This window comes from Agelaius tricolor, unplaced genomic scaffold (genome assembly GCF_023055355.1).
Source record: "Agelaius tricolor isolate 1412-34295 unplaced genomic scaffold, bAgeTri1.0.p SCAF_2, whole genome shotgun sequence".
Lineage (NCBI taxonomy): Eukaryota > Metazoa > Chordata > Aves > Passeriformes > Icteridae > Agelaius > Agelaius tricolor.
This window is the reverse complement of record NW_027269262.1, coordinates 10,719,581-10,733,579: the sequence shown is the minus strand read 5'-3', so window position 1 is coordinate 10,733,579 and position 13,999 is coordinate 10,719,581. Positions and strand designations below refer to the sequence as shown.

At 41.5% G+C, this 13,999-nt stretch overlaps 2 protein-coding genes and 1 long non-coding RNA gene across 17 annotated transcripts in view; 1 reads left to right on the top strand and 2 right to left on the bottom strand.

The window, feature by feature from the left end:
* LYRM4 (LYR motif containing 4) overlaps positions 1–12,547 on the bottom strand; it is an 86,380-nt gene extending 73,833 nt beyond the window's left edge. For all 5 annotated transcript variants that reach the window (XM_071452645.1, XM_071452624.1, XM_071452635.1 and 2 more), the window contains exon 1: positions 12,412–12,547. In XM_071452645.1, the coding sequence (XP_071308746.1) occupies positions 12,412–12,497 (86 nt within the window). In that variant the 5' untranslated portion in view covers positions 12,498–12,547. The remainder of the gene's footprint in view (positions 1–12,411) is intronic.
* Positions 183–11,837, bottom strand: LOC139602648 (uncharacterized). 2 transcript variants are annotated; one of them, XR_011683336.1, is made up of 2 exons: positions 10,390–11,837; positions 183–6,011 (listed from the first exon to the last, which is right to left on the bottom strand). It is a non-coding gene; the product is annotated as an uncharacterized lncRNA (long non-coding RNA). The 2 variants fall into 2 exon arrangements; XR_011683337.1 differs by lacking the exon at positions 10,390–11,837 and adding an exon at positions 9,843–10,362.
* FARS2 (phenylalanyl-tRNA synthetase 2, mitochondrial) overlaps positions 11,997–13,999 on the top strand; it is a 231,091-nt gene continuing 229,088 nt past the window's right edge. For 5 of the 10 annotated variants that reach the window (XR_011683305.1, XR_011683332.1, XM_071452515.1 and 2 more), the window contains exon 1: positions 12,496–12,602. Coding sequence is in view for 3 of the 10 variants with exons in the window: in XM_071452515.1 (XP_071308616.1) it covers positions 12,496–12,602 (107 nt within the window). In the remaining 7 variants the exon portion in view is untranslated. Of the gene's footprint in view, positions 12,133–12,486; positions 12,603–12,838; positions 12,975–13,999 lie in introns of those variants that run through there. The other 5 variants (XM_071452559.1, XM_071452542.1, XM_071452528.1 and 2 more) reach the window with 5 other exon arrangements.

The following is a 13,999-nucleotide window of genomic DNA, read 5'->3' as shown; positions in this document are numbered from 1 at the left end:
GTTTTACTTTGCAAAAGTGATCCTTGGATTCTAGCAATACAGTCAGTTAATGATGCCCCTTGATTTTTGCTCAAGTAAACCTGAGATTTCTGAGACAGAAGGATGTAAACATCATAGGCCCAAGCGGAAGAAATTGTATTGAAATTAGATAGGGTCCAGTTATCTCACAACTAAGGCAACAATAAACCACAAATACAATTTATTAAACAACCCAAATGAAGTAACATACCACCTGCTCTCTTTATATACAACATACTAAAAGTTACAGGATTTAAAGTATTTAAGTTACTATCCAAAATTTATTCTCTCATCCATTTCTATCAGCTTTACAGCTTATCCAAAAATCTTTCTTCCTTATGACTCAGTCAGTAATGACAAACATCCCCCACTTGACTTGCTACCACCATTTGGCTCAGTGACCTTTCTTCATTTATAGGAAAGCACTGCATGTTCAGTTTAGCAAATTTACATCAGTTTTGACAACAATGATGGACATTTGAAATTACTCAGCAGCACACAAAATTCTAATACATGCAAAGCCTATTAGTCAAATTTAGAGCCTAAAAAAGTAAATTTGGAATTTGTAATAAAATCAGCATCCTACTTTGTGCAGACAACAGAATGCTGAATATTGTTTTCAGACATTTGGAATTGTAAATATATGCTTTTGGACAATGCATGTAATGTTTGAGGAAGCTTAGATCCAGACTACTCTGATTATTACTAAAGGCTCAGAAAAAAAGAAATGCGGGTTATTTTGTACACTATGAACACTACCTAAGGTAGAGAAAATCAAGTGAACTAGATATTTCCTTCTGTATCCTTTCTATTTAATTATTACAGGATATGGAAGTCTTCACAGATTTTAGAGATGATTACATCAGAACCAAAGAAAAAGAGGCTAAAATCCCCATCCTGAGTTGAACAGTAACCCAGAAATGCAAAGGAAATAAACTCTGGGTGTCACTTCATCCCCACAGGAAACCAGATGCAGCTCCTCACATGAAGAAAGAGCAGTAGGACCCATGGTGAACAGAGGCAAGGATTGAAGGAAAAAGAAAATTCTGCTGGGTAAAACTGAATGACTGGTGCACCGTGCAGTAAGGCAGATTTGAGGTTTTCAAGCAGGCACAGCTGATCTTCATCCCCATAAATAATGCAGCTCCCCCGTGCTGTCATAACGTGCCAGAAATGCCCACCCCGACTTTCTGCACTCCACAGCTCTCACCTCCCAGGTGCTACCAGCACAAGGGAGCACTTAAAAAAGTCAGACCCTTGGCAGGGAAGTTATGGAAAAATATGTCCACAGCTCTTTATCTTTGGGGCATGATGGTGATCAGATATCTTTGGGGCATGATGGTGATCAGATATGACATACCCAGGACCTCTGCTAGCTCTGGTAAAGTAAATTCAGCTTCTCAGGACTCACAGATCCTATGCATTTCTCTGAAGTCCAGAAGTAAAACAGGAATCAAAGCAATACTAAAATGTAAGTGAAGTAACACAATGTTGTTCAAAGCTACTTCACATAAAAGAAAGGAAAAAAAGGGTTACATGCTTTTTCCTACTATTTTTCCTGCAGTTACCCAAAAAAACCCCATAGAATAGATTATCTATCTGCCACACATGAAGCAAAGAGCAGCTACCAGCCAAAATGTTTACTTTGGGCTATGTATGAGCTCCACCTTTAAAATTGTGGTGAATACACTCCTACTGTCCAAACTGTAGATCCCAGCATATGATGCAACACTTTGATCTGACAAGATATACTTTAATATCAGACAGAAAAATGAGATTAAATTTAAAACTTAAGGTATTCTAGTCCAGTGAACAGAAGTCATTCAATAAACCGGCTGACAGATCTTTTGTGCACTTAAACAGCTTAACTACTGTAACAGAAAAGGAGATCAGAATTATTCAAGAAGACAAAGAGAGCAGTCAATTTTCCTTTTTAAAGAAGAGAAGCATTGACAAACTTTTAATCTAGGCAAGCCCAAGTACGTAACATATAAACATTAAAACTTACAGGTGAGGCTATGCTAAGGTCAATAATTTTTAAAGTGTCCTCCAGTCAACCTCTTAACACTCTATCTAGGAGTCTTACACTATGAATGAAAAAAGATTACTATATTATATTTCTGTATCTCTACACATTCTATTTAATAAGACTAGGTTCAGATTGGTACATTTAAATATAAAAAAATATTCTGCATTTCAAGCCAAAAATGGACTATGAAAACCCCCAGATAATACTCAATAGCTAATTAAAAGCTACAGAGAAATAGTCACTCACATGAGTGATGGTAGCACTTTCTGTCCTCTGTTGGCAAGCAAGGAAAAAGAAAAGAGAGTAAACACCACCTCCTTTTCCTCCCATAAGCACATGGCTGCTGGCTGCAAGAATTTCTTCTCAGATAACATTTACTCTAAATGTGGAATTAACATCTGGCTTAAAACTCAGTAAGTCAGACAAGTCCTGGCTACGGTTACTGCAGGAGATATTAGGAGAGGAAAAGAGGTATTAGGAGTGATCCACTTATCATAAGGTTTTCAGTGTAACATTTTATGACCAGGGCAGATTACCTGCCCTTTCACATGAGACATGACCTTCCACTCCACAGAGCAGCAGAAAAAGTTCCCAATCTAGGAACAAATTACCAACACAAGTTGCAGAAGCATGACGTTCCCAGCTAATGGCAGCAATAACTTGCACTGATGGAGAATTTCTCCTTCAAGAGTTTCAACAACTTGTTGGGAAATAAAAGCCCAGAACCATGCCTCAAAGTCCCTGCAGGTTAGTAAGCATTGCCATCTGTTCACAGAGCAAGGAGTTTTGTGCAGCTATTTGTACAGTAAACTTTTATGTCCAACCCTGTATTGCTGTAACTTATAGGACTATGTTCATCCCATGCTGCCTTTGCTTTGGGAAATGACTGTAAGAGTGCCACCAGCAGTTTGATAAATATTCATATTTCCATGCAAAATCTGCAAATAATGGGCAGCAATTTTAGGTATAAATTATGAACTGAAAATAATAAATTAAATGTAGTTTAAAAATGCACTCAATAGCTCTGGAAATCAAGAAGCCTATTTAGCGTTCTACATGAAATGCATTGCTTATTGTTGTTGTGTAAGCAAAACACTTTAACATTTATTTTCATACTGTAACTTAGTCAGATCAGGGAAAAACCATTCTGAGTGAGACATCTATTTTGGCCAGTGATAAAATACTTAGATCAATCAATCAATGTTCTTCCCTTCAAAACTAGTTTACATATGAAGACCATTAATTTGAAAACCTATTTGCTAACTTATTGTACTAGAAAAATGATGTGATATTTCAGATGAATCAAAGATGTTTTCTGAAACTTAGTAGCAGGTTAGTTTCATGGCAACACAATACAGTTCAATTTGACATTGTCAGTATAATTTAAGCTATAAGCTTCAAGGACTGTGTTATGCATTTCATTTGAGCTGTACTGACTTTAAAACATTTTCCTGAGAAGGAGGCAGTCTGATGTTATTTAAATAAATAAAAACACTGAATATATTTGTATGTATGGACGAATGAATGAATTATTGTTTCACAAAGAATTCTATTAGTGATTAAATCCGAAACTTTATGAAATGTGATGGTTTGTACCTGGCCCCTTCCACTTTTGGTTCCCATTTCTAACTGTGACTAACAAAGCAAATAAATGATGGCTCTGAACCACACTCCCAACCACCCACCCCGGCCACATTTGGCTCTTTCATTGCTATTCTAACATAGTCTGCAGAAATTTAACATTCACACAATGTGTAACCCTCACAAGATAAACCAATTTTCTCCAACACCAAGGGCTCTGTGGAAATCTGCACACACATTTCTCCCTCCTGCTTAGGCAGACAATAAATGGATGTTTGCATCTCTGTGTGACTACCAGTGAGTATTGTGATAATCTGTATGTTTGTTAGGGAAACATATAATGCTTGTAAATAAACACTACCAAGCAACAATGCCATGTGTATCCTGCAAGCAAATCCTAGTTAGCAGAAATCACACCCTGTGCCACACAGAGATAGAGACAACGCTGTAAAGACTGAACTTTTGGGAAACAATGAATTATTTTCATAAGCACCAAAAGTCACAGAAGTTTAATTATAAAAGCTTCGCTACCACAAAGGACTATTGATTACTAAGAATACACTAGAATAAATTACAGTCTCAGGAAAATATTTTAACTTTTTTTTTTCAAACAGGCACTTTCTCTGGCAGTAAAAATAAGACAATATTACTTTTAAACAAGCTAATGATTTAGAAACAGGTATTTAATGGTTCCAGACGAGGATATGCCAGACAAGCAGACTCAGAAGGACTGTCAGGACCTGTTGATGGACATTATTTTCTAATAAGACTGACACACCTATCTTGTACTCATATACTCTCTAGTATTCATATACTCTCTAGTCTCCACAGTGGATTCACAGCTTGCTTTAAACAGGGATTTTGTGAGAGTTACTGGGATTGAGCAGAAGTGAATTCTAGACTTCTTGATACCAATACATTCATATATGCATACACACACATAATTACTTTGTGCATAGGCTTCTTTAGAAACCATAATGAGATTTAACCAAATGTTATTTATTTAAAAAGTTAAAAAAAAAAAGAAGTATCTAAGCAATAGCTTTTTCCAAGACTTTGTAACAAACATGATACTGAAGAACGTGTAAGTACTGGACTGAGTCCTGAGTCTCTGAATACCATTCCCAGCACAGGACTTTCAAATTTTCCTGAAGAATGCTTTAAGGATTTATTTCAGGCAGGAAATTCTGTTCAGGAAGAAAGCAACTGGACTCAACTGAATTCTTTTATCATATTAAATGTTCAGTTGCATTGTATCCTGAGAAGAATGTTAGAATTTTATATGGAGAGCAGGTAAAAAAGGAATAGAATAGACTAGACTAGAATAGAATGTAGAAAAAAAGGTAAGGGAAAAAGGCCATATACCATAATGCCAGCCAGAATGTTATCTGGATGACTTGTGGCATCTTCATTCTTGAGAAAAAAACTGTATCAAGAAGAATCCCCAAGAATATTTCTCACTAAGGACATTTTTGTACTGAGTTTTGTGCATAACAGTCTTGGAACAACTGGCTTAAGTATTCACAAACACAAGAAAACAACGAAGAAAATCTCCTCTGATCCCCACATTTTTTTTGAAAAGTAGAGAACTATGTATAATCTAGGACTTTGTTGGTGAGGGAACCCAAAAACTCATGAGAAGAGCTTTATTGAAGAGGTAGTTCAGAGAGCATCCTTGCCATCCACTACTGCAGCAAGTGGTTCTAAACATTGCCTTGTCAATTGCAGTTTCCTCTTTCCTTTTTCAAATTACATTTTTTTTTTTAATCCAGAATGCTGATCTTCTACAGACTGCTTGAAATTATAATAGCCTGTGTCTACTGTATCTTGAATCATCTGGATGTTAGCAGGTCAGCATCTTTTCATCATGGGCAGCATAGAGATGAAAACAGAGGAACTAAAGTGTTAGTTTAGGAACTTGGATGTGTTAAAGCCACATCCAAGAGTAAGGAAAGGAGTAGGTTAGCTGGAACAGCATTTAAATCCATTTTTAATGCTACAGCTACATTACAAAGTGCTTTTCATTTACCAGAAATCATAAGCATATGTGTATGGGTATGAGCCACTGCCAGAGGCAGTGGTTTTTCTATTACTCTCATTAGTTCTCTAACAAACACTACTTGTAATTAAATCTTATGTAAAAAGAAATATATCCCTGTTCTTCTGTGCTACACAAAGAATAACAAGGGGCTACAGCAGATTTACTCATTTTGGGTGCCTATACTAAAATAAAATAACCAAAACAACCAAAGTAGATCAGTCTTTTGAGGAAGCCCCCATCCATTTGTCTTCCAAATACTAAATTTCAATTTTTCCAGAACTCTGTATGCTCTGTATGTGCTCCAAACACTTCATCCAAGTTACTACTGTTCAAAATTCTGCTCTGCAAAAAAAAGGAAAAATAAAAAAGAAACCGAGAAAATTACATCAGACCTGATGCACAGATACCATGAATTGTTTAGGAAGAGTGTAACTTTACAAGGGTAAAACGAATGTATTTGGAAAATGACAATCACTGTTGAACTATTAAACCAAAGATAACAACTCCTAATGAACAAGATCAACAGAATTTTGATGCTATGATTTTCAGTTGGGTAATGTTACTATTAAGAAATCAAAGTATTTGATAAAACTGTTTCCATTTGTTTTAAAACTTCAGAGAAATATGTTCTGAGGGTAATTAATGGCTATGTTTCGATGTTTTTGAAATAGAGTGCTTTGGTTGTCTTTCCAAAATATTTTATACATATACAATACTTAAGTCAAATGGAAATACTTCTATACCATGAGACCCAAATCCAAAACTATGTTCTTATACCTCAAGATTTTCCAAAAACGGCACATATTTCCACTAAAAACCTCTTGTACTCTTAAAATGCTCTTAAAACACTGACATCTCTAGTCAAGCATACATGATTCTGACAGAATAAGGCAATATATAAAAAAGAGCTTAAAATAATGGCAAAATGGTATGTGGTCACTGAGATAATAGCCAAAATTGAACTTCCCATAGAAAGAGGTATTAGTAAGGCCAATCACAAATCTGTGAGATTGCTCCACAAAATGATGTGAAAATGTGCAATGCCCGTTTGCCTGTGATTCTGGGGCATGCAGCTCCAGGCCAAAACAAGTGTCTGCACCAGGGGACGATGGAAACCATCCTGGACTCTGGAGCACTGTAGCTGCTTGCAGCCCTGCCTTTTTCATATTTTCCAAGGAGATGACAGAGAACACCACACACTCAGTAAACAGGAAATTAACTCAAAAAATCCTGAAGTTTATTATCACTCAGAATACAATCAGCAATTACATACAGAGAAGAAAAAATAAGTTATCTGCCTTCTTTGCACAGCTGAGGAAAACCAGATACTGTAAACTGCAATTCTGTCACCGTACACCTACAAAGAGGTAGGACATCTCTGCTGGACAGAACTGACAATTTTATTTTTTTTCTGCACTTCTCATCTCAGCTACAAACTACCATTTTAGTCAGAAAACCATGCCTCTCTTTTCTCATTACTGTCTTGAACTTTTTTTTGGCTTAATCATTATGTAGACATTTTTCCTCCCTAATACATAGAAACATAAACAATCTGCTGGCACACCTTGTCAATCACAAACTTCATTAGGATATCCAGTGAGAAAAAGTCTTACTCAGCTTGGATAACTGTCACATGTAAAATTTGAGCATGGCTGCTAAAATACCTAAGTGATGAAAGTGCAAAAAGAAACACTGACAGGATTCTATAGACCAGGGACTAAAGGCACAGTAAGATTTTTCCATTAAGGTGAACAAATCAGGTATGCTGGGAATAAGAGAAAGAAACTCATTTCTCTAAAAGAGTGGTTTTTAAAAAAATTTACTTGGTGTGAGTTATGTTCTCAAAAGAGTTGTCAGCAGAATCTTAACAGCTTTATGTCCCTTTGAAGCACAAGTCATCATGCAAGTATGGGTCAACTTAACCTATACTTGAGCGAGAACCCAGGTGCTCTCATGAAGGGAACTGAGTACAAAGAACTGTCTGTTCTGGAACTGGGTATCCAGAGAAGTCTCATTATGAAGACCGAGGCAAAGTGGGCAGTAAATACCTTGGCCTTTCCCTCATCCTTTGTCACTACATTTACCTCTGCAACCAACAAAGGATGGAGATTCTCCTTAGCCCTTCTTTTGTTGCTGATGTATCTATAGAAACATCTTTTATTTTCTTTTGAGGTAGTAGCCAGACAAAGTTCCAGCTGGGGTTTGGCTCTTCTAATTTTCTCTCTGCATAACCTCATGACATCCACGGAGTTCTCTGGCATAGTCTGCCCTTATCTCTACAGATCAAAAACTCTGTAAACTCTACCTTTTTTTTTTTTTTTTTTTTTTTTTCTTTTTTCTCCTGAGTTCCCTCTAAAGCTCTCTCTTCAGCCAGGCTGCTTTTCTTCCCTGCTGGCTCTTCCAACACATGGGGACAGCCTGCTCCTGTGCCTTGAAGACTTCTATCCTGAAGAATGTCCAGCCTTCCTGGGCACCACTGCCCTTCAGGACTGTCTCCCTAGTGACTCTCTCAACAGGTCTCCTAAACAGGCCAAAATCTGCCCTCTGGAAGTCCAAGGTGGCAGTTCTACTGATCCCCCTCCTTACTTCTGTGAGAATTGATAACTATAATTTCAGGACAACTGTGCCGGAGGCATCCTCCAATTTTCTCATCACACAACAGTCTTTTAGCAAAAACCAGATCCAGTGGGGTGCCTTCCCTATTTGGCTCCCTCACCAGCAGCATTAGGAATTTATCTTCCACACACTCCAGGAACCTCCTAGACTCCTTCCTCTCTGTGGCATTATATTCCCAGCAGACATCTGATAAACTGAAGTCCCCACAAGGAAAAGGGGCAGCAATCTTGAGACTGTTCTTTGGTCCTATGTTCCATGACTCCCTAAAATCAGATCAACAGCTGTATCAGTCAAAGTAGGAAAAGCAACTGGTGCTGAAAAAAACCAGTGCAAACTATTTTGCTCAGTTTTGTTCCTAGGTTAGCAGTCATTTGCAAAAATCAGATTTACCAGTTTTAAAATCTTGAAGGACTTATGTAAGATGAAACTGCATGCATTCAATTAACTTGTTTCCAACACAAAACAAATGGACAAATTTGTTTTGACAAATTTTCTTCCCTCATTCTTATATGTTCTGGGTAGCTTTATTAGTCAAATAATATTGTACATTCTAAAAGAAAAATCAGATTCCATTAAAATGCAATTTAGAGAGACAAGAAAGAAATGTATCTATAAATAAAAATACAACTTCCACCACTTAAAAGAGAACATAATGGATAACTGGAAAAAATTTCAATAAATCAAGAAAGATGTTAAAAAACATTAAATAATTATTTGCAGAAAATAAAGTTTAAAGTTTTGATTATCTTCATTCGCAATCAGATGTATTTTAATGTCTTTCATAAGTTTATAAATTTTTTTGTATTCTGTACCCAGACCACTCACAACATGCCATTATTTAAATCACTAATGATATTTAGAAATATCCCTTAAATCCATTTTGTTGAGACTACAATCCAACATATTATAAACCATCACAGGTTCTACATTTTGTCAACCAAGCAGAAGAAAATAGTACACTTGTTAAATCCACCTCTTTGAATCAAAACCTAACATCTTGCCTCTCTGCATATTGATTTTCCTCCAGCATAAATCACTCACCCATACTCAGACTGTCTGCTTGGGTAATAGGGCAGAAGGGCAGACATGAAATTACTTACAGTCTACTAAATTCCCTCTCCCTGCTGTTAATACCTGGCCTACACTTCTGGGTGTCCCAACACTCTGTGACATTTACTTCAGGACACTGGAGATGCTCCTGTGTTATTCTGAAGGCTACCAGCAGTGACCTCAGTTACTTTAAGACATGAATGATATTCTTCACAGTTACCACACAAGTTCTATTGGGTGGCAGAAGAAAATCTAGGGCTATGAAATGACATAAGGAATGTATTTACTCAGAGAGGCATAAAACAAAAAAGTTGAATTTTCCATCACAATCTACATGTACATGTGTCCTGGTTTTGTCTAGGAAGTAAAATTAAAGTTTCTTTCTAGTAGCTGGTACAATGCTGTGTTTTGAATTTAAGATGCGAGTTATGTTGACAACATGCTGATCTCTTAGCAAGCAGGGTTTACACTAAGTCGGGAAGTTTTCAGCTTCTCACACCAACCCACCTCCAAGTAGGCTGGGGGGCACAGGAAGCTGGCAGAAAATACATCCAGGATGATCCAAACTGGCCAAAGGGATATTCCATACCATGGGGTGTTATGCTCAGTATATACACCAGGGAGAAAGCCAGTTGGGGGCTGCTGCTCAGGAACTGGCTGGGCATCGATTGGCAGCAACTGTACTGTGCATCACTTGTTTTGTATATTCTTATTATTATTATCCATTCCTTCTCTGTTCTATTAAAAAGTCTTCATCTCAACCCACAAATTTTACTTTTTTTTCCCCTCCAGTTCTCTCCCCCATCTCACTGGGGAGAGGGGAGCAAGCACTTGTGTGGTGTTTAGCTGCCTGCTAAGTTAAACCAGAGCAACGAAATTAGGAGAAAAAGCACAGTAAGCAAATAAAGAGACACTAATTAGCTGATCATACTCCAGACATACTCTTACAAATATGCAATTTGCAGTAATAAAGTATTCTGACACTGTCTAGCTGAAGTAATGTATCAATAATAATAATAATAATAATAATAATAATAATAATAATCTGTAATACCTTCTACTTTGCTGCAAGTTAGCTCTTTACACAAAGTCCTTGGGTTAACTCCGTAAACTGCCATATCACGTTACAGCAGCCCTGAGGACACGGCAGGGCTGCTTATCTTGGCACGCAAGAAGCCAATGGGGTGTCCCTTTTACCTATGGGCGCGGTGTAAACACTGAGGCAGAACTGTTGTTGTGGTCACAGCAGACCTCTAAATGTAACAGCTGCAGGTCATTCCTTGCTGGAAACTGCTATGGCTTTTCATGCTCACAAATGTGTATACAGCACAAGGTTTTAGACGGTTTCTGATTTTATAGTATCTAAGGACAGGCCCATCAAAACCAGAGATCTTTCCTTTAAGGAAAGGCGCAACTTGCACTGCGACATGGTGTCAAAAACCAGATCACCACGGTAAACACATCGTATCATTTCTATCCTTTAAAATTTGCTGTGGACGTCACTTCCTCACCGCTCAACCCCAAGCATAAACCCACTTCTGAAATCATACGCCATAGCCCAGACACAAACTTCATTCAGCTGTTCACCAACTGCACATCTCAAACCATCTCCATTGTGCACAATCCTGTGTTTGTTAGGCAGAACAAGGGTAACCAGGGACACTCTGGACACCAAAAAAGCAGGAGAAAACCTTGATAGCAACAGAATGTGATGCAAACACACATTGCTGCGTGGAGTCAGCACTGAAGGTTTATTAGCACCAGCTATTTTCAGCCCCACAGCCCTTCTTCTCAGGGCACTCCCTCACACCTGAAGTTTGTGGAATACTTGTGCCTTGCAGAACACAGAGCTCACCACAGCTATGCAAGTTTAAAGGCTTCTGTTCCCAGTTCTTGCCTGAGAGATGATTCACAGCACAGGTAGCTCACATGTCCTTTCCCGTGGTCCAACTGAGTGGTAAAGTAAACAAACTACCATTGGGCAATGCAATTCTGCCAGTGTGGGTGAACAGCACCCCCGTGAACACAGCAGACAGCTAAAGGTGACCAGGCCTACACCTAACTTTTGCAAAAAATCCTAGTGTGTCCCTTTCACTGACAGCCAGAGAAAGCAGGCAGACAGCCTGGTATCCTGTGTGGTGGGAAGAGTGAACTCTGAGCCTCACTGCACCCTGAGCATGGACACAGCACATGGTGCCAGGCTTTGGCTGCAGCCTGACCCCACCTCTCCTCTGCCAGGAAATGGGGCAGCACACAGACAGACATGAGCTATACCAGGTTCACAAAATCACAAATTCATTAGGGTTGGAATGGATGTCTGGAGATCAGCTAGGCCAACCCCCTGACAAGGGAGGGTCACCTTGAGCAGGTGACACAGGAACACATCCACGTCGGTTTGGAATGTCTCCAGAGAGGGTGACTCCATGACCTCCATGGGCAGCCTGTTCCAGTGCTCTGCCATCCTCATTGTAAAGAAGTCCTTTGTCATGTTGACGTGAAACTTCTTGTCTTTTGGCTTATGGCCTTTGCTCCTCATCCTGTTGCCAGGCAGCACCAAAAAGAGTCGGGCACTATCCCCATGACACCCACCCCCGAGATATTTATATGCATTAATGAGCTCCCCTCTCAGTCTTCCCTTCTCCAGACTAAACAGGCCCAGCTCCCGCAGTGTCTCCTCAAAGAGAGATGCTCCAGACCCTTCCTCATCTTTGCGGCCTCCCACTGGACCCTCTCCAGCAGCTCCTTGTCTTCCTCGCATTGAGAAGCCCACACGTAGCACAAGTACTTTTGACTTAAGGTAGGGACAACCTCTGTCCTATCCCTTCTTCCTAATACCCCATACCCTGGCGCCTTTGCGGCAGTCCGGAGCCTGGGGGCTGCCCATTACCGGCGCTCCGAGCAGGGCCCGGGCCCAGTGCCGGGCCCAGGCCCAGTCCCGGTCCCGCTGTCGCTCCAGGGCACGGCTCGGCTCCTCCCGAGGCCGCAGCTCCCCGCGCCCCTGCCCCAAGCACGGCCGGGACCCCCCGCCTCGGCGGGGATCCCCGCGTCCGCCGCCCCCCGGAGCCCTTCCCCGCACCTGTAGCCGTAGCAGCTGAAGCGCTGGCTCTCCCGCAGCAGGGCGCGATACAGACGCAGCACCTGGGCACGGCTGGACGCTGCCATGTTGCCGACACCGAGCCGCTCCTCCCGCGGCGAGGCCCCTTTTCCCCGCCCTCCCGCCGCCCGCGCCGGGCGCAGCCGCGGCGGAGCGGAGCCGCAGGGCCGGCGGTGAGTGGCGGAGCGGGGCGGCAGCGGCCGCGGCTCGGCCCGGGCCCAGCGCAAGGCGCGGGCGGGACGGGGAGGGGCGGGGAAGAGCGGCTCCCCGGCCGGGGCAGCCCCGGCGGCGGTGGGCTCGGGGGACTCGGGGTCGGCTCCCGGGTCTCGCCGGGTGGGGCCTGCCCGGCAGCTCCGGCGGGGATCGTAAGGCGCGACTGCCGCGGGGTGCCTGTTGGGCTCGGCTGAGCGGCTGTGGAGGGCCCGGGGGCGGGGAGGGAAGGCCCGAGCGACGGGAAAACGAAAGCAGCGCTCAGATGCCGTGCTCGGCGGGGCCAGCAGCGCCGTGTGCGCGCTCCGTGCTTGGTTGGTGTGCCGCCCTGGGAAGTGGGTGCTGCCGGGGGGGAGAGGGATATCGGGGCTGGAAAGGAGCAACAAGTGATGCGTGCAGGGAGTTGCCTCGGAATCGCTGTATACGTTTGCAGTCAGAGTTCAGGTACTGGAGAGGATCCAACAGAGGCTACGAAGATAATTTGGAGTCCAGAGCATCTGTCTTCATGAGGAGAGACTGCGGGTGCTGGGCCTACTCAGTCTGGAGAACAGAGGACTGAGAAGGGATCTCATTAATGCGTATATGAAAGGTGGATTACAAGAGGGTGATACTAGGCTCTTCAGTGAGGCCCAGCAAAAGGATGAGGAGCAGTGGCCATAAACTAGAACCCAAAAGTTTCACCTCAGTGTGAGAAACAACTTTACATTAAGGATGGCAGAACAGTGGAACATGCTGTGCTGGAAGCTTGTGGCGTCTCACTCTCTGGAGACATTGAAATCCCATCTGGATACATTTCTTTGTCGCCTGCTCAAGGTGACACTGCCTTGTCAGGGGAGTTGTACTACATGATCTTCAGAGGTCCCTTCCAACCCCAACATTCTGTGATTCTCTGAAATCACTACAGGCAATTGCAGATGTACATCTGTGCTAGTGTACCAGGGCCTGTTGTGTTATAGTGATGTTTGAGTTGTTCCTCTCTCAATACCTATTTTAAAGATGAATTCTGTTATCTAAACCACACATCAAGCATCCTCTTTTGCTCTAAGTTTTGCTGCTGCAGAATGAACTTAACATTGTAACTTGCAGGTATTATGCCGCAGCTGTATTTAATACTGATTTTTAAATTTTATCAGCAATTTATTTAATGCCATAGAATCATCAAGGTTGGAAGAGACCTTTAGTCTCCAGTCCAACTGTCCACCCTGCACCGCTACTGTAACCTCTAAACCACCTCACCAGTGGCACATCCAGGAGTCTCTTGCACACATTCAGGGATGGTAACTCCACCATCTCCCTGGGTAACCTATTCCAATGCTTGACAACCCTAACAATGTATTTTTTCCCCTAATATCTAACCTGT